Here is a 21421-nt window from a genome sequence, read left to right on the forward strand (position 1 = left end):
TCGTCAATTGCGCCAGGGCCGAAATCAGGGCAATTACAGGTTCTCCAGACACTGCAAAAGCTGGAAATTTACTCGTTCAAAATTACCAGCAATTTACAACACTGTTTTTCATACAAAAGTCCACTTTATTGTACAGAAATCAAACTTACATACAATTTCTACATGAAAATCATGATCAATTGTACCATCGATATTTTCCACTGAAGCTTCTTTGACATGAACAATGCCTTGAAATGCACTAGAACTAGAGCGAAAGTTAATGACTACACAACTATGATTATAGGCGATTTTATTAGTGATTATTTGTTTTTACAATTAAATGCCATTCGTTTTAAATTCATTGAACAGTTCCTTATTCGTAGAATAAAATTACACTCTACTTGGCTATATTTGAGTCATGCTTGAGATGCCACACGTATTTCTATAGATATTCTCTTTGGTACTTCACTATTTCTACACGATCTGCATTTATTGTGATTATTAGGACCATTGATTAGAATGCGCTGCGATCATTGCGATACGCTCGGCAGAAGTTAAGTCTCAGTTCTTTAAAGGTAATATATAAATAAGATTAGAGGAAAGTATAGTCTTTACAAAAATACTTGCTGATTATGCACTAAAGCGATCCTATTTTTAGATTACACCTAACATTATTCGTTTCAACATGGCGACAGAATTTGAGGAAAATTTCAAAATTCAAACAAACGTCTCTAAACGACTAACATGACTTTCCGTTTCTGGCTTTACTGACAACGCTGATGGCTTAAGTATATATATTTTGGATACTTTCCACTCCTCAAAAGGAATGTTTACAATTTTGAGAAAAGATATGTTTTCGACAGGAATTGAAAAATCCCGGTCATTGATTTTTCCTACGATATTTACATTGTGTTTTAATTATAACCAGAGTTGAAGATCAAATTTTTGTGATTGCTTAGAAGCTCTGCTTAATTGCTTTCTGGAGTCTCAAGAATCTAGATCTTGATTTCTTGAAATGTATAAATAAATTTGTCAATTTCCCAAATTGCTTGGTTCGAATGAATCAGGATCTAAACTTGGTCCCGATGTTTCAAACTCCTTCCTCGAAAGTTAGTCCGTTGCGGCATCCTTCCAACTCTGATTATAACTCCTGTAGATTTCACGATCACTTTGTGTCGCTAATTGGCTACCGATCCTCCAGGACTGCCCGGGAGGTGTGCTTCTGGAGTCTCTTGGAGTCTTTTGGTTGATCTCTATACGCTGGTAGATTCGGTGGAGTCTTTGGCTTGATCGGGAGTGATCGTGGTGTCTTCGGCGTCGCATCGTGACCTCCTTGCGATCTCCATCGTGCTGGACTTCACGGCGATCCACTCGTTCCGCGTGGAGTCGAACCAGGTCAGGCCCAGATTGTATCTGCCGTTGAGATTGGCGTGCTGGCAGTGCGAGAACCACCATCCGCCCTCATAGTTCGTGGCGCAGTGCGTGTTGCTGATGTCCCGATCGTCGTCGATCGCCGAGAACTGCATCCCGTTCTGGTAGTTCAGCGCATCCGAGGCGTTCCCACTGAATCCCGCCACTGTCAGCCTGAATCCGTCGGCGCGAGTGTCGATGTGGAAGTGGCTGTACTCCGCTCGCCAGGTGTTGTCGTAGATGTCCTGCATCTCTATCCGCAGACTGGAGCAGTTGTCCGCCGTGAGTCGGTGCAGCGCTTCGTTCCCGATCCAGAACTCACTCGAGGGCGATCCGAAGCCTTGCGCATATTCGTCCCAGGACCTGTTGAAGTCCACCGAACCGTCGTGGCGACGCTGGATCAGACTCCATCCGCCGGCTGAGCACTTCGTTATGATCGGACGATGCTGTCCCTCCGGAGCGATCAGGTAGAAACCATTCAAGCTGTGATCCAGGTGAGAGCAATCGCGCGGCATCTTGTTGACAATCGTTTCGTACTCCATTTCCACGTGCTCCAGCTGATCGACTAGGATCTGCGTTTCACGCTGGTCCGGCGAAAGAACGTCTTCGGGAGTTGCAGATTGGTTGTCCTTCGACTCAGATTCCATCTGCAAGGATAGAAATAACGTCGTTATAACGTTGCTGAAGAGTAAAAACGAAATCGCACAGATTTCCTTCGCAACATCCACTGAGTTATCTCAGAAATCGGTTCATTTTGAGTAATTCAAAATCGCACTGTTGCTCTTCTTATACCCGAAAGATTCCTCGCTTTTCGCACCACGAAACTTTAAATTGGCAATAAATTTGCAATAGATTTTGGGGGATAAGAGAAAAGTGATGACGAGGAAACGATTTACGTACACATTCGATGCAATAAAATCTGATTTCTCTGTGAGAGAACAAAGTAAATTTGGGGAAAAGCTCGACTCTTATACGCTTTCCCCCGAAGGGCTTTTCAGCGTTACAACCAAGTGCAGTAAATTCAACGGGAAAATCCACCCCAAAACTTCTCATGTTTGGCAAAAGTATCGGGAAAGTGAAAGAACACACGCAAAGTTGCGGTGAGTGGGTCAGGAATTTCATGGCAATTCATATAAAAAGTCGAGTCTATTTGGGGGAGGTGAAATTGGGTACTTTCCGCCATGCAATAAACTCTGCCGCGGGCATAATCAAAAACGCATCGTTTTCCATTCCAACACCTCCGAGTTATGGCCGGGATCGATTCCGATGAAACCGCTAATTGGCCATTAAATACACCTTAAACGACCGCCAATATAAATTTCCAATAAAGCTCTCGCGGTCGTGCTTTTTAAAGCTAATGTTGTTGATCATTTCGCGCGAAATATATGTATTTAATCACCTCATAAAGCGCTGTATTGTCTTGAGCGGTTAATTCGATAATGAGCCCATCGTGCAATTAATCGTTGCCATTTATGGGGAAACTTTTGTAATCGCTGCCACACACCCCCAAGTCGCACGTCTTGCGATGCGGAATGTGGGTCGCAAAGAGGTGCCCGAGGGAGTAAAAGTTTTCTGGCCGGAAAAAGAATCCTCCCTTTAGTGAAATTGAGGGCACGAGTTTTGCTGTAATTAAACGATTTTCATTTATATCCGTCAAATATTTGCCTAACGTTCTCACATTCAAACACACTTCAGCCGGTATCATTTTGGGGGTGGAAAAGTGGGTTGGTGCGCGCGGGTGGTGAGCCGAATGCATTGTGTCTATTTAGCAATATGACTTCCTCAACTTGGCGTAACATTGGAAGATAAACATTAAACAAGGAGAGAATTTCTCAGACCCGCTTCGTACCTAATTGAAAAGTGACTCCAGCGAGTACAGCAGTTCTGTTGGCAGAAGTTAAACAATTTCGCATGAAATTTATGGGAGAAATCTTAAATTTTAACATTCCGCATTGAGATATTTACAACTGGAGTGGCAATGCTCGGTGGAAATGAGAAAAAAGTCTAAGAGAAATGAGAGCTTTGATTAAATAAAAGCTCTCTTGAGAGGGTTTTTCTGTTTTTGCAATACCAGAAAGCGTATTTACAGAATTCTCTGCAGTTTTAATGCAATTACACATTAATTAGGTTAGCAAATTAGAGATTTTTTATTCACAAAGAGCTTGAAAAGTGATTTAGAGAGACGAATTTCCTCCTAAAATAAGTGCAAAACACTAGAAATTATGTTACTTATCTTGTGAGATATGAATATAAAGTTGCATAGAGTCGTATAGAATGATTTACATAAATCGATCAAAAAGTAAGAAAATTCCTCACTTAATCACTGTCAAGTGACACTGACTAGGTAATTATGATGTAACTTCATTGTGTGTGTGCTTGAACTCGATAAATCAGTATCGAATGCATTGGAAATTCCATTTGTTGCTGAGAACGTGACTCAATCATTAAGGATTCCTAATGGACTTTTACATACGAGAGCAAAGTGTCCTAGATTACAATTTATCAGTGAGCTTTTCCAATTAATACTTGTGTTTGATTTGTCCGATAAATCTCCCTAAGACGCCCCAAGCAGCTGCTATCTCCGCCATTGCCACTCCATAATTCTTCATCAACTCTAAGATTCCTCCCGTTGAGATACACTTTTGTTATGTCAACAAACCCATGGCATTATGTAAAGCGAGACTCACAGTGGAGCCCATGGAAGATGAATGGTTTGAGGAGGCCTCCTGAATGGCTGAGCTCCTCCATCTATTCAACCCTTTCACATCCTGAAGTGAGGTTGGCTTTTCCCCATTAAAAAAAGAACTCTCTGTGCGCCAGAGTGTGTGTGTGTGTGTGTGTGGTTTGTGCTGCAAAGAAAACCATAATTTATGGCTCGCAATCGAGGGTTGGGGCGCCACACAGAACATCGGAGAACAAGAGTTCGGCAACAAAAGGCATAGAATGCGTAGTGCATAAAAATTTATCACCGCCACCACAAACTGATTACAATTAACTCTTGCTATGGCATAAGAATTTCTCAGCACAGCACTAAATGGGCCTACGGGGACCGAATTTTCCGCCTTTCAGTCCGTTTTGTTCTCCACGTGATTAATTATTTACAATTATGGCGGGAGCAGGACAGTTAAATTGTTCGCCATTGTGGCTCGCTTGGCGATAAGCTCGTGAAATGTGTGCGGAGAAATTTTCAGTGACACTTTCTTTTTCCGCCCAGACGGCAAAAAGCATCGCGCCTGGCGCACAAAGTGCGGGTGTGTCATTCAAGTTGCAAGAATGGAGAGGAAATTGAAATTTCAATTTGCCTCTTTCCCGGCCCGAAATCGATAGAAGAATTGGGGGGAAAGCACGAGCAAAAAAGAGGAATTCGCGAATGAAGTGATAAGATTACTTTTTTGCTCGAAGCGCATGCAGAGGAGAAAAAAAAATCCTCCTCGTCATTCAGGATATTTTCTTAATTTTGCAAAATGCCCCACAAAGTTGTTATTTATAGTGCCCAAATGGGGAAAACATGCTCTGGTTTAAAGAAAAAAAAAATGCCCTCCGACATGTTCACATGAGCACGTTATTTATTAAATGTCTCCAGACGAGCACTTTTTTGCCCTGAAATGCACACAGAAGTTGAGGGCAAATAAGGCGAGCTGAAAACTTCACAATATGATGTAAATTGCAAGCCATTTTGTGTCTCATCTTTGAATTCAATCTATTCAGCCATTTGAAATTGGTTGTTCTATTTTGTAGAGTTACAGTCTTCCAAGAGCATAAAATCACGAGAACTCCTGCTCTACATGAATGAGATGAAAAACTATGTTCAAAGCAGAAATATGTCATTCAAGTTGTGAAATTGTTGACATTCTTTGTCTCCTTTTAATATGCACACTTCTTGTTCACTGTAACCTTATTATTTTTGCAACTAGTGATCATCACTCTGGGGCGGATAGTTAACATTTTCACCCTTGCATCCCTTCTTACATGGTAAGAAATGCTTTCCCAAAGAATGATTCTGATTTTCTCCATTAATCATTCACGCCATTTTTCGGTGGATTTTCAAAAGTAAAAGCATTTTGAAAAGGTGATTTTACACCTACAATTGTCTAATACGGATAATTTGTGTTAGAGTATGTCTTCACCTATTTTTAGGGTGTTTTGAGAGAACTTTTAGAATAGGAAAAGACGTCTTTTATGTAATTTGCACTAAAAATTACTTCTAATGGCGCCAAATTTCGTCAGATTTTCAAGAAAAATTGCATTTTAGAAGGGGAAAATTATATTCTACAACGGCATATATTCTTTTAAGTCAAATGTAACCCTTTTATACCGTGCAAAAGGCTCAAAGACACAACACAGAGTGCTGAAATATGTTTGAAATTTCTCTGTAACGGACAAAAACTGACCTCAAAGTGCTTTAAATACCCACAAATCATCTGATCCTCACGTGATGATTGCGATAGTGTGCTATTAATCGCCCCAATTACAGGAAGATCAAACAAGGAGCATGCGATAAGATAAGGCAATTGCACGACGTGCCAATATATCTCTAGGAAGTCTCCTGCTGAAATACCCAACGTCTCGGCGATGGAATGTCTTCGCGAGAGAAGTGCGAACGTGTCTTGATTATCGCACAGCGAAACTTTCGGGCAGGTGCTGGCCGAGTGGCCGCGGGGCGAGAAACCTGAAAGCAAGGGGCTGACCACTCACCTTCTCCAGGCGGCTGTGGAAGACTTCCCTGTGCAGCGACACGGCGGACTTGAGCCGCTCCACGTCCTGCTGCAGCCGGTCCGTCTGGTGCTGCACCGCCCGCACGATGTCCGCGTCCTTCTGCAGGCCGCTCACGCTCACGGCGAGCGCCTGAAGCGCCTTGGCGCAGTTCTGGCCCTCCTCGTGGCTGAAGTGCTGCTGCGCCGTGATTTGGGCAGCGTTGAACTCCACCTTGGAGATCTCGCGGCGTAGCTCGGGCAGCGTCTTGTCCATCTTGTTCTGGATGCCCTCCACGTCCTCCAGCAGCTCCAGAATCGAGCTGTGCATCTTGTTCATGGTGGTGCTCTGGTGGCCGAGCTCGCGGCTGAGGTTGAACGTCTTCGTGGCGGCGTGCTTCGCCTCCGTCTCGACGCTCTGCAGACGCTCGCCCAGGCGCTGGTTCTTCAGTTCCGACACGCGCCGGAAGAGCGCCTTCTGACCGGCGTCCAGATCGTGCAGTTGCTGCCGAATGAAGCGCCTGTGGCGCATCCGGTGATCAGCTTCCGGCTTCGCGAAATCAATAGCTTTGGAGTGTTTCTGTGGATGATATTATTTTTAGGGTAAATTGAGTTGCATTAGCATGAAAGCTCTATAAAGTTGGAGTTGATTTAGAGGAGAGAGAAAAGTTGCTGGCAAAGAGAGATGAAAGAGCTTTGGCAGAGCCAAAGTTGAGACGTGTTTTAAAATGTTATTTTAGGCACGATTGAACATTTGTCATTTCTGGAAAACTTTCAGACTGTTTCACCATGTAAGCATTTTTAGAATTGCACAGAATGGTAACAATAACAGAATTTTAATGTCACTTGCTTGCTAAGTAGTTTTAGGTAGTTTTAATTAAATATATGGAATATAAGTAGAAGAATTCCAGCAATAAAGCCAATTATACTCTATTATATTGTTTGCTATAATTTATAATAGCATTTTGTGCTTTCCTTTGCGGAATTTGTAACACTAAAACGACTCAAACAGTCACACAGAGGAAATATATATTTCAGTTTGAACTTCCGTGAATTGAAAAGCAGTTCAAGAACAGATTCCTGGTTTTCAGATCGATTTCTTAAGAGATTTATGACCCTGTCATGACTGAGAAAGGATATTTCGTGCTGAATTCCCAGAATTCCTCCATCGGTGCACCTTTAAGCACTGCTGATATCGATTTTGCAAAAGAAATGACCGTAATTGATGTCGAAAGCAATTCTTGTCGCTCTTAATTCTGGCCCATTAATTAATTTGCTAATTGAGCAATAACCACAACTTCTCTCTCTCTCTCTCTCTCTCTGGTTTAACGTTCAAAATTATGCGATTATCCCAGCGATTCCTCCCTTATCTTCCCGATACGCGACGCTTCATCGAGCGCGAAGTGCTTCTGAATTTAAAATTTAAAAGTGGCATCATATCTTCGTGATTGGATACGTTTTTATTTTTTCCGCTCCTCCAGTTTCACTTCCACGAAGCAATTTTAGGCTTCTCTTTGAGCAATTACTCGTGCATAATTTCACGAAAATATTACTTGAATAGAGGGGACCTCAAATGAAATTCAATACCTCACGAGTCGTTGTGCTATTCACATGAGATCATGTATTTTTTAGCATAATAACAGCGCATTTTGTCCCGTCGACTCTAACAATTTGTCCATGAATATTTTTTACCGGCCGTTTTTTACAGTTTTTATACACCAATAATTAGTCGGAAATTTTGTATTTCGGAAAAAGCTTCACCATTCAGAGCTTCACACTGAATTGTATTTTTAGCATTAATACATGTTTCCTCTAAAAAAAATACCTTTTGCCTGCAATTCCTTTTTCAACAGCATAATTTTGCATTCGGTCCCAATAAATAGCAGGGCTTTCAGCTTTTTTTGCTTTGATGCTTTTTGTTCAGTGGTAAACATAAAAATAATTGAAACTATAGATTGAATTATGAACGCAATGTAAAATCGCTTTCGCTGTTTTTTGTCATCTCTCTCTCTGTGAATTTATATTTTAATGATTCTTTCGATATTGCAATATTAATTTTCAACTGCCAAACTTCAGGGTTTTAATTGAGAAATTTATTTTACAAATTAAACTGAGATTGATTGGTTTTATGGTATTGCGAAGAGCTTTTTAGAATAATTTTGTTTTTTTTAATTCACATCTTTGTCATATAAATGTCAATTTGATTTTAAAACCAAATATTTCATATATTAGATTTGGGAAGGCGGAGTTTGTTTTCAGCTATGGTTCAATTTATCAATTTCAAAGTGTGATTCTGCAAATTTTTCCACTTGTTTGCTCTCATCACGATTCAGCTGTGACTGTACGAAATCCCATCGCACCTGCGAAAACACGGAGGGAGAAAAAAAACACATCCGAACTGGGCGAAAAGTAGAACAAAATGCAAATTTAATAATTGCATCAGTGTGGGATGGAATAAACAAAGATGTTGATTCAGGGGGCGAAATTTTATTTTTGGACACACCGGAATATTATTATTTCAAGAAGAAAATATTCGCAGAGTAAACAGGCGAGTTTGAAATGGATCCCCAAAAAAGTTCGGTGGGTGAAAAGGAGCCTCAGTCAGCAAGTTGACCAGCAATCGCCGGAGCATCTTTGGGCGATTGTGAATCGACATCTGAGAGCTCGCAAATGAAATTGTGGCGAGTGTGTGTGTGTGGAAAAAGAAAGCTCTCGAGGGAGAAGTGACCAGAAAGAGGTTGATTAAACCACTCTCATGGTATAGAATCTTTTTTCCACATATGCCGACATTTGGATAAATACAGAGGCGAAGAGGCCACAAAAGGAGATGCGGAGTATATAAAAGTCGAAAAATTCACCTGGAGCACGACCGAGCGATTCGGAAAGCGGGAGAGAATCGGCCGAGAGGGAATTGATGGAGAGTGGCTGAAGAAATGCTGCACCTGCCTCTCGAAGCTGATGAATTGTCGACATATTCATGCGTCGGACACAAAAACACCCAACATTTTGACATGGAAAACAGCAGCACAATTATCTTGATTTTCTCTGGCGCATAATTCGTTTCCAATAATGTAATGCCGCGCGATGCGGTGCACTATTTCCGCCACTTCCTCAAACTCTTCTCCTTTGCACGCGAAAGACAAATGTTTTGCCATCCGCTACGTGGAGTTTTTTTTTCTGCTGAGTAATTCTCCTCTCCTATTTGCCATCTGGCATCATAGGAAAACCGCCCTGACTTTCCGTCCCCGGAAAGTCAGTGAATCACTCTTCGTGTCCACTTGAGAAATCCTCTTGGCTGTGTAGCTGAAAAATCCAATTTCAACCTCTCCACTCATAATTGAAACGGCCACCAAGTATGTCTTAAGTGAGTTTTCTTCATACCAAAATGAATTCCGCAGTAAATTCGGCGCGAGGAGCAAGCAAAAAAAAGCACCACTGCAGACACATAAACTGAGGTTTCCTGTCGGGAGAGAATGGCAGGAAAAAGAGCTGAGGAAGATGGCGGGAAAAAAACCATAAGGCAAGTACAATGAATTATTACAAGTTCATAATGAATTTCGGCGGTTTCGCGAGATTCGGTGGGAATGCGCGAGGACGCCGAAGGGAGTTTGGATTGTTGGGTGGAAGTGTACAAACGAGAAATGTCGGGAATGTCGTTGTATTCAAATTAATTGGGCCATAAGCATAAAGATTAGGAGGTAGATAGGCGTTTGCCAGGAGTGCTTCAGCAGGGAATAGATTAATTCCTGAGCGGAAGTACACACCGAACAAGACACAGAGAATTCAGACGCTAAGGGTTGATTTTAGATTGCTAAACGGAGGTGGTGACAATGGCAAATATTGCTCCATTTGCAGACAGTTGATCGACTTGTTTCGGCACTTTGATTAAGACTGCAGATTAACTGAACTATAGTGAAATTTGACTTCAATATTTGCACCTATTTCTTGTGTTACTTGAGAGAAGTTTTATTTTCTTTCAAAGAATTTGTTTTGCTCATTTGCGATTCGAAGAATTTGTCAGACTTTTTTCTTCTTCCTTCTGATTTCTTTGCGTGAACTTCTGTCAATGGAAATATGATGAATTTATCGTGTTTATATGACTTCATGAACAACTTTTGTTGATGACATTTTCAAAGAAGGGGTTTAATAAGTATGAAAATATGCAATTTCTATGAACACAAGTCAGGAATGAATGGAAATAATTTAATGGAAATATTGCAGAGAGATGTGAATTTTGATTTCTTCATTAATTTAGTCAAAATCCCCAAACAAATCTGAAATTTAAGCAATTCATTAAAATGCATGATGATTTCATTGGTTTGTTTCCACTAATTTTGACTCTTGCATTGGCCTCCTGTTGTTGAAACTTCCTTAAGATTGTTCCCAACTCTTGGCCGGTGCACAAATTGCCCAGAATTTTCAATTTGACACACACTTTTTTTTTATGTATAATTTGCAAATTAACGTTCAAAATCCCTCTCGAAAAATGCCTACAAAATTTGCCGCATACTTTGTTGGGAGGAACGTTGTTAAAATAAAAAATTAATTAATGGTGAAACAGTGAGAAAACCGCACCGGTCCTGTTGCTTCGCATTTTATGGCATTTTAATTTGAGTCCCTCTCGACCTGATTTTGCGCGTCAACGAGAAATGTTTAATCACAAGGTTAACACACACCTGCTCGGGTGCTCATCCCTCGAATTATGACCTCGTAATCCCATCGTTAATGCCCCTCAGAAACCGCACTTTGTCACCCCTCAATTGTGCCTCACCTGATTCTTGTACTTGAGGCTGCGTCGCAAATCCTCGCCGGTCTGGATGGCCTCATTCCGCAGCTCGTGGATCAACTTGTCGGCCTTCTCTTGGCGCTGTCGCAGCGCCTCGATTTCCAGCCTGAGACTCTTCACGTCCTCCCTCAAGCCACTGATGTCCTCAATCATTTGTGTGCGTTGCTGGAACTCCTTTGACGATGCTGACGATGTTTGCTGAAGTTCAGCCAATTCCGACCGCAATTCGGCGATGGTCCTCGTGAGCCATTGCGCCGTGAGGTGTTCATTCGACCCCTGCCATCCCTCTCGCAGGATCTTCAGCTCCTTCCTGGGGGGCGATAGAGGACGAGGTGAATTGATTAAGTATGATGGAGGAGTTCATGATATTTGTGTAATGAGTTTGTTTCCTTAAGGGAAGCATCCCTCATATCTCATGTTCGTCCTCGCATTCGCCCAATCACTGAACTCAAGCTGGAGTATTTGCTCGAGCGATGGAGAAGGAAATGAAATGGAATTTGGCAAGTCGAGAACAAATTTGGATGAGCTAATCACTTGTACATATGCGCCCCAAATTGTGGCTCATAATATGCAACTAGTCTTCAAATGAATGCCTGGGTTGTACATAAAAGAAGAGTTCTGGCAAAGACCCATCGTTTGCTCACTCCTTTATTGGCTCGCCGAGTCAATAAAGCCTAAATCGCCATTAATATAAAAACCTGTTTGATGCGGTGCTGAAAACCCATCTGAAAAATTGGTCAATCGCGCAAAATAATGAGAAGTGCAGCTGCCCATGAAACACACACACTTCACTTCAGGGATGAGGAAGTTGCCGAGCATTTCCTGGCTCTAATGGAAAATATCCTTAATAAGCTTCGTGTTTATGTAAAACAGCTCATCGGGGTTAAGCAAATTATGCACTGTATTTTCTTCTCAGTGTGTGGGTTGTTTCAGCGTCGCTTAATATGCATAATTCTCTCCTGTTTTCCCATCATTTGCTCAAATTTCCTGGAAATAATGGAGCTCGTGTGTGTGTGTGTCGCTTTAAGTTATGGATTTCCAAAAGTGGATTTAAAGTCATCCCTTTTCATCGTGTGCCAATCGAGGGAGTTTCTCATGTCTCTTCTGAGTTGGAGTTTAATAAAAATAAATTTAATATATTCCCCCAGGATGTGGCATCTTCTCCGCATGGGTTTAAAACTTTAAGTTAATTGTGAAGACGAGCTGCAAGAATATGGCAATTGCGGAATTATCCTTGAGGACTGAAGGGAGAGTCGAGCTGAGGAGAGTTTGCCGTGTGAGAATGTCTAATTGGGGAACAATTGAGTTTGTATAACTTTTCCTCCACGGAGAGTTTCCAATAACTTTTCACCCACCCCATCAGTTGAAAAGAAATATCTTGAGGGATGAATATACACTCTTCCTGCGTCAGACTTTTCATTTTGATGCATCTCATCAGGCAAATACCTCGTAAAAGTGTATAATTTCGATGTGAAATGGGGTGTTTTTCATCCCAGCAAGAGGGAGAGAAAAAATATGTGTATTATGCTAAAGAGGAAAAGGTATGAAGATTTTTCTTAGTCGGAATAGCACCATAAATATCCTTTTACGATATCAACCGTGAGTACAACGTGAGCAGAAACGGAGAAAACATCATACAACAGTGGTGAAAATATTAAATATCACCGAAAATGCTTTTTCCTGGGCTCTGAGCAGCCCAGGAAAAAATCCATCTCCCTCTTATGTACATTATATATCCGATTTGCACGCTAATATCCTTTGTACATAGTTAGCTCGTGCGTGCGTGCCATTTGCCTTTCATATCGAAAATTTAATTATTTATTGTTCCACCGAAATTAATATATTTTAATCACTCACTCCTCAATTATCCCCGCCAGTGAAAAGTTTCTCCCCCACTCGCATTTTCATTTTTGCGCTTTTTCAAATGTAAATTTCACCTCAAAATTATATTACGCCACAGCATTTGATACTCCGTGTGCCTTTTTGCCGTGGGCAGGAACAAAATGATAAATGGAGACACGAATGAAGGAACAGGAGTTGGTCCTTTCATTCGACCAACTCGCTACGCTCGTGCCGATGGTGCGGACATTCTGTCAGCGATTGACGCAACTTTACTGCCGATTTCGATGTTCTGAGAAACTTCCAATGTGTACTTGACGTTTTACACACCTTTCCGAGCGACACTTTTGATAAATGTTTAATGATATTTGTAAGGGAAACTTCATGGAGAATGAAAAAACTATGTCAAGAAAAGTTTCAAGTTTAAGATTATAGAAGTGCTCTAAGAGTTTCTCAATAGCTTTCAATGTGCTCAAGACGAAGCAAACGAGTAATGGTGATTAGTAGATATGAAATTTGGATCCTTATTATCAAGAATTCAGTGAAGTTAAACTTCAAAGTTGAATACTTTTGATAAGTTCTCGATGTCTTCTATGATAAACCAAAATTCCATTCAAGTCCTTATCATTTGCCGACTTTCACCAAATTCCCAGCCAAATTCTATCGTACTCTTTCACACAAGTTCCGACTGAAGGTATTTTATGCGGTGAAGCGTCTGAGCTTCCAAATTGATGTATTTTTTTTGTGGCGCAGAGTACATAGTTTTAGGCTGCTATGAAACATACATAGTTGAAACTTTCGTAATACCCAGAGAAGCTTACATTTAACACTGAAGTATTTAGACGGAGCTTCGATAAATACTTGGAGCTCTTTGTTGTCCCATTTGAAGCATCCTCCACCATTTCACTCCTTAATCATGACAAACAAAACAAGTGATGCAATGTCTCACTTTGCAAGAAGCTTAACTCCGAGCTTAAGCTAATAGGTGAGCATGACAACGACAATGGCAAGGATCGTTTGCACAGTGTAACCGAAGCCAAAAGTCTATTCATCGAAATAATCACCTCATTTATCCACCCCCACGTCGGGCAGTCGGCAATGTCCTAATCCCTCGCTTTGGCGCATTTTTCCCGTGGGGCGCCAAAGGCGAGGGTCTGGAGAATATTGTGTCTAATTACCTCAATTGATTAATCTCCTCTCGTACATCAACTGTGGTGTACTGCTGAGCATTCTGGCGCACGAACTTCTTCAAGTTCTCCTCTAGGAGTTGGTAATCCTCTCGTCGCCTCGTCATCAGTGCATTCAATTGCTTCGACATTAATGACACTTGCTCACTAATGGGCACTTCTGAGCCCTCCGTGGCCACAAGGAGCGCCACGATGCAGAGGACGCCGAGGAAGGACACTTGATTCATTGTCACTCAACTGGGGGGACGAATTAATATTTCAGCTGGGGATTGATTATTTGCCCATTCACTTCCTCGTAATTCACATTCACAGAGACTCCCTCGGGCTTGGCATGAGAATGGGTGGCTGGACCAGGAGAGGTGAATTATTAACACACCGAATCACTCTCCGAACCACGACACAAGCAGCGACAGAAAGCCCCGGTAAAATGTACGTCTCAACGGTGCGAGAGTCACTTCTTAACTGAGAGTCGGAGCAACACTGGGTGACCCTTTATAGCGGTGGTGTGTTTGTTGCAAGGCTGCATCTGCAAGTGTGTGGCGTGAAACACTGGGCGACGCCGGCTGTCCTGTGCGGCTCTGGGGCACTGCTGAGAGACCACCCCAGCCCCAAGACCCTCGCGAGGGGAGCAAATCAATGGGCGAAACCGCCAAAAAGCAGCGAGCGAGACAGACTTTTCCGTGAGCAATAAACACGGAAAATGTCCTGTCCGTGGCGGGGTGCGCGGGCGGGGGGCGGCAGGAAGTAGGGGCGCATGAGCTGTGAACAAGAAAGTGCTGAATTGCCGGAGCAGAGACAAACAGGCGAACGCGGGGCGAAGGTGAAAGGGTGATTAAATGAACAAGCGCAGGTGGGAAACGCTATATACACGCGTGGCTCTGTGCCACACACTCTTCTGTTGAGCCACACATGTATTCAACTGCAAACTACACACAGAGAAATCCGCTCACGGGGCGATTGTATTGTGTTGGCGGCTTTCTGGCAACAGCATAAATTTTCAACAATATCGGCTTGCCGATTGCGCCTGATGCTATCTGCACTCAGGCGAATCTGCTCCGCCAAAAGGAGTCTGTTGAATCGAGTGAATGGCAATTTGGTCACAAATTGCCACGTGTTTTATCACACACAAATAGATTTATCGCAGGTAATAAGATAACCTCAATAGCGACCATATGAAGAGTCAAAATCACAATTCTTGAAAATTGAGTGTTAATATCACTGCGAAATTTACCTCAAAACACCTTCCAATCGTTCATTAAAGCGCTAATATTGCTCTAAAAAAATAATTTTGTGTATATTCCAGTTGATTTTATTAGCGTTTCTTGGAATTCTTGACAGAAAGGAGGCAAAGTTAAAAGGAAAACCAAAAAAACTGAAAATATAGCTTTCTAAAAGTAGATTTTTAATTATCAAGATTTTATTTATCTTGATGTGTTTCTTTATTAATAAAATTAAAAAATATGACCAATATTGTATTCATTCAAATTCTGTAAATATGAAAGAATAAATCTCAAAATTTTCTTATTAATAGAACACTGAAGAGTTTTTCAAAAAAAAATACACAAGACATAAACTATGCAAAATCAACTATTCATAGTTTTCAATTCATCCGTCGATGGAGTCCTTTGATAGAGGAAATAAAAACTTTTTTTCAAACTGAATTTCTGTTGAAAATAAATTATATTGACCACAATTAGTGCCCTTTGTGGCAATTTCTGGAGTTCGCCGTAAAATGTATTAAATTTTGCTAAATATAGGTTTTGTATCGTTTTCACAGAAAAGAGCCGTGCATGCATTTATTTAATATCCGTGAGGTTCAATTGGTTTCAGCGAATCAGGAAAATTTACACGGAAAACCTTTAATGTACCGTGATAAGGATCAGGCATCCTGTTTGGCTGTTTTCAAGCTCTAATAGCACATGAAACATGCACCAAATAATGAGTCGAGTGTGTGCTTAATGAGTTTACATGAATTTACGCTGCAGGACACCAAAATCAATAAGATTATCAAGTTGTGATATGTATTAGTGTCAATTTGTCCGAGTGCATTGCAACTGAAGAGCAAAGTCCCACTAAGCATATTCGATGTATTCTATTTCGAGTGTGTACCACAGATTTTCATCTACTTTCAGTTTTGCAGACTGCTAAAACTCTCTCTCACTCTGGGTGCTCTAATTTTTTTTCTTCTCTCCCGCTTTTGTATGATTTAAGGGCATTAGCAAATCCTTTTTCACCCCCTGAAAACTCACTACCAGCTTATGTGTTCATCTCTTTGAGATTACCAGGTGGAGCGCCGTGGTGCGGAGGAATGGCAGAGTGATTGCGAAGGATGGCTTTGAAGCCGAACCGTGTGTTCCCAGCACACCTGCGGCAGTTGTTTTGGGCTGTGAAAAAGATTCGGCCCAATCCTCAATTGAATCTCATTTCTACGCAGCTTTGCCAAGGCGATTGGTCAAAGGAGGGAGTGTGTGACGGTGATGTATGCAACATCGGGCGCTCGGGGAATAATGGAAATGCTCCCTTGTCGAGCCCATGAGAGGATCATCTTTACTTTCATCATCCCTTTGTGCGCTTCTCTTTGGATAAACACATGACTTCAGTCCCCCGCTTTGTCCCGGGTAGCACTCGGGGAAATTGCCGATGAGAGAGTGAGTGCTCTCGCCGCCCAAACTATTCAACTTTTAATGATGATGATGTGGAGTTGCCAAGAGTTGAGTTCGGAGTTGAGCTGCAAATTCACAGTCACTCGAGATTCTCGATGATTCGGTCAACAATGGCCTGCGCTGAGGAAAGTGTCCGGTGGTAAAGGCAAAAAACAAAGCCCAGCCATTATCACAGGCAGATGCACTCTGGCTGATTGGGGTAATTTTCCGGCAACTCTGCCGATCGAGTAGCCAGCGAGAACGCATGGCTGCAAGATGTTGAGGACGCTGAAGTGCCTGCCTTGGGCCTCCGAAATGATTGCTACTTCTGCATTCTCTTGCGCCGCAAATTGTGCCAGATTCACATTTGCATACACTCACTGGCACAATTGTTTCGGCAAGCAAACATTAATGCCATTTGCATGTTCTGCCTTTGTCGCATCAGAGCAGCGCGAATCTGGTTTGTTGGCCCATGAAAACCGCAGAAATAATCATGCACGCGTGTGCATTTTGCTGCCGCCGAGTGTAAATTGGCACTAAGTAGCAGCGGTTCTGAAATATGCGGGCAATTGTTCGGCAAGCAAGTTGCAAATTTGCATCGAAAGTGCACCACCTTTCGGGCCTCCAGAGACACAAGTTAGAATTTCATAGCACTCGCCGAATGTGATTCTTACATCGAAATGACACATTTTATGCAGCCGCATATTAAATTCTGCCCCCCGTGTGAGATTGCCAAACATTCGGGATTCAATCAAAAGTGTATGGCTGTGGAGAAGTGCACTGGAGCTGCTCCAAATGCATGGCGTGTGTGTTTGCGGGGCGAACAATGTGGTCGACACTTGAACGAGGAAATGATGGAGATGTCATATGGAAATGTTATTGAAAGGAAATGTTGGAGAGCTTTTTAGCAAAACCACCTTCAACATTTTCCCTCAATTTCTGGGTTATTTCCACACCATGTCACACCCAAATTGAGTGAGTCGTCACTTAACTCCAACCCCCACAGAAGCTCGGTTTCTTTCCATTTCCCCCCGCGCACTTTCCCAGATGCAATCGTGCTGACTTTCAACAAGAAATACCACTAATTACGCGCACTTCTTTTGGTAATTATCAAATTTCTCAGCATCTCAGCAGATCTTGCTGGGCAAAATGCACAGCAATTTGAGATTCCACCGCTAAATGGGACTTGTTGGGAATTTCGCAAAGTATCGCACATTTGGGGACCACAAGAGCAAGACAAGGAAATTCACCCAAGATGTGCTGAGGTGTCTCTGCGGAAAGTCTCAGTCCGATAAGACTCGGAGGTGTTCCTAAATCACTTCCTAGAGTCGCTGAAGCCACGAAAGCCTCATGGAAGTCCGCCAAATCTGAATTTCTCTCTGCTGGATTTTCATACAAGGGCCATTTGGGGTAAATTACAAGAGCACAGATAGCGATTGTCACGACAAAACAGAGGCTGAGGCAATTGGACTGTGATTTCAAGCTGCATTTTCCGCTATCCAAGATTCTTTGCACGACTTGAACAAATATGGCAAGAAGCTCAGAACTGTTGGTGTTTTCTTCAACTCTTCAGGAGATTTCAATTGTGTGTAATCACATTTTCACTTGCTGAAGAAAGGCTTTAAGTGAAAATGTGATCAAAATTCCCTTGAAAATTTCAATGTTCAATAACAATAGCATCACATCTATCTCTGAAACTTTGTAGAACTGTAACAAATTCAGCTCTGAAAGCAATCTTGTTTGAACTCTATTAAGTTTTAAAGAGGTTTTATTGCACGCAAGAGGGAGATATTATAATCCAAAGTGATGTACAACTCAACGCAAATATTAAGAAAGAATATTCATGGCCTCACTGCTACTTTTACTATCAAATTAAAGTGATTCTTTGATTTTCTTCTGATTTGCACTAAGAAAAAAAGTTACGCCTTTGCTAAAATAGTCATTTGGACGTGGAAGGTGTTTATTGAGAAATCTTTCTGGACGATTTTGTTTCTGAATCAGAAATTTTGAGTTCATTGGCTGATCTTCAGGATTTTCTCAGATTTTTTCAAGACGCTCTCAGTTCAGTGGGATCACTCTGTGCCATCCTCACTTTGCATTGCGCCCTCCCCATCGCGGATGGCAATATTTGGGGCATTTGCCAACTGGAAATTCCACCTCTGCCTCGCTCCCTATCGCAAGACATTTGGCAATTACGGCGAAAATGGAAAGTGACAATGTTCCTCCTGCCATTCCATCTGCGAGGACAGCGAGGATTGCTCAGTGGGACTTTTTGTGGCCGCTCCAGTGGGCCTAATTTCTACCTGTGTGCGCATTTGATACATAAGGGAGTTGGCTAGAAGGCCCGCAACCGCATATCAGTGGGCAACATCTGAGGAGCGGCGCGTGGCCAGCTGCTGCCTCGTTATGTATTCCGTGCGTCTCCGGGCCGCGCTGACCTCCTCAGCCACGATTGTCAGTCTATTGTGGCCACCGCGTCCCCTGAGACCTTCTGCGCTGGGCGCCCAAATGGACTCGCTGCCAACAGGTAAGAGAGCTCGTATTTAACGTGAACATCTGCCTCGTCTGCATGTGTGCCACTCACCGTGGATGATGGCTTAAATCATAATTCCGCTCTGCGGCTCCGATCCGATGGAGCATTTCGACGAAAATGCGGTTGCAGGCAAAACCGGACCACCGCATTTCGAGTCCTCGCCACATAATCTCGCTGTGGCATTCCCGAGAGAGCGAGAGAGATTCTTTTCCATCTGATTTGGTGCGTTGCTTTGTTGAATAATTGCCACTTCAGGCTTCGCTCAATTTATTCATGACACTCTGAGCCTTTGTCTCCAGCTGTCCGGTGATAAATCCATCATCTGTACCCCAAGAACATCCCTTTCTATCCGATTACACACCTTCCTTGAGAAAATACCAATGCTCGTGGGCTTCCGCCAGAGCAAAGAAAGCTAATTGCATTGGCGCTCGTACACTTTGTACAGTCATTGTTGCAATTTAGCGCCATTGGCCAACTGCTGCCGAGGATTCGGTAGTCGGGCAGAAATTGAAAGGAATGAACATCGACGCGATAGAGTTAATAGTTTTTTGCTGGCTCCGCTCCGTTTCTCAGGACGAAAACGATAGACTGGGAAGGGGGAGAGCGAGAGTAATTGGCCATAAGGAGGAATGTATTGAACCGAGGAACAATTCCGAGGTTTGGTCTGGCAAATTAAATGCCGAGACGTGGAAATATTGATTGTTAGAGGAAGTGATTAATATTATTATGGGATACAAAGGACAAAAGGGGTAAGAATAGTATCAATTACAGTCCATTGACCATATTTCTTAGCTTCCCTCGAGCTCTAATTTCTACTCTGAAAGTAGTCTTTAAGGACAAAAACTTCCATTCACTCTCGATAGGTTTTCCCAGAAGATTTTCAGGTGAGATTTTGAAGTTATTTATTATTTATTGCCAGTATTCTGTGGAACACACGATAAAGTTACTTTTAGCTGGTCTGGGATAGCTTTTAAAGAAATAGGTAAGTTTGTTGGTACGGAGTTTTCGGAAAGGAAATAGAACTTTCATATAGAGTTATTGCTTGAATTTAATCTTGAAAGAACACACGAAAATAGGAAGAAATTAGAGTTTCACAAGAATAAATCGCCTGGAGTTTACTGGGAGAGAAAACCAATGAGAAAAGTAACAAAAATGGAAAATTAGTAGGAAAAGTCAAGAGTACTTAATCAACGCGTGAGTGATTTGTTTGTCACAGTTGTTTGTAGAAAAGCATTTGCCAGCAATTGCATGAGAAAAGTGTTGTGAAATTACTTTCAGTTACACGCTGATTTCCACAATCTACACTGTAATAAATTTGTGCAAAGCCACAATTATTGCAGTGGAACCACTGGAACACAAATTTTAATTTAGGACTTCTTTAATTACTCCTATGTTAACCCGCCGCAGGATAAACAATTTTAATTGGACACTAAATTATGTTTGCTTTCAACAGACTTCTTATGCAGAATTACACCCAGAAGCACGGCGAATCCCATTTGTGCGCCAATTCTTTTTGCCGGGGCTCTTTATTAAATAAACACTTACCCTCCGTCAGTTTTCTCCCTGTCTCGCGGCGCGCGCGGGGGCGAGAAGTGCCCGCGGAGGCGCATAAAGAAGTGGCGGTGCAGAAAAAGTCAATTACACTGGCGAAATTAGCCTTATCAGAGCGCCCCCGCCCGGGGGGGCCATAAATTCGTCTGCAGCATCCACTGAGTGGCTGTGCAAATTGGGCACAGCTGCTCCCGCCCGGAAGCTGGGCGCAAACAACGTGCCGAGGTTTGTATCACAAATTCCGGGCTCGCCTCAAGATGATGAACTACCGGGGCGTCGCGATGGGATGATGCGGCCGCGGGGGAGAGGGCGATTTGAGTGCGCTGCAGAGCTTTCCACTGAATGATGGGGGGCCATTTTTCATAGCGGCGGGACGACCTGAAAGCGAGAACATACTCCATTACTGAGCACGACTTGCACTAAAAATCTGATGCTCCTCTCTTTGCTGCGGAGAAGTAAAAAATTGATCCGCTGTGCATGATTGAGGGGCTGCCCTCCCTCTCAAGTTTCGCCCCCGCCGACAGGGCAATCTTCCGGCCACCCGCCGAGGAAGCGGGGGCGGATAAGTCAGCCGGCGAAGGGAGATTACATGGCGGAAATTTGTACACCACTTTTTTCACTATCTCCACATTCCATCCATTCATCGCTATGTTTGGATTTAATAAAAAGTTGGAGGTAATTTCCAATGAAATTACTATTTTTTGCCTCTCGGTTGAAATCATTTACCGTTGAAAATTGTGTTGAAAACACAAATTGACAGAAAGAGATTTTCAAAGCTTGTGTGCTTTATTTATTCAATAAAG

General features: G+C 42.5%; 1 protein-coding gene across 1 annotated transcript; it reads right to left on the reverse strand.

The window, feature by feature from the left end:
- Positions 1–124: 124 nt before the first annotated feature.
- Positions 125–14341, reverse strand: LOC132259020 (protein scabrous). The gene is made up of 4 exons (XM_059756552.1): positions 13884–14341; positions 10852–11176; positions 6085–6660; positions 125–2036 (listed from the first exon to the last, which is right to left on the reverse strand). The coding sequence occupies exons 1-4, from the start codon at positions 14117–14119 to the stop codon at positions 1233–1235; spliced, it is 1941 nt and encodes a 646-aa protein (XP_059612535.1). The 5' UTR covers positions 14120–14341; the 3' UTR covers positions 125–1232.
- Positions 14342–21421: the final 7080 nt, after the last annotated feature.

Source organism: Phlebotomus argentipes, unplaced genomic scaffold, assembly GCF_947086385.1.
Source record: "Phlebotomus argentipes unplaced genomic scaffold, Phlebotomus argentipes genome assembly scaffold_18, whole genome shotgun sequence".
Classification (NCBI taxonomy): domain Eukaryota; kingdom Metazoa; phylum Arthropoda; class Insecta; order Diptera; family Psychodidae; genus Phlebotomus; species Phlebotomus argentipes.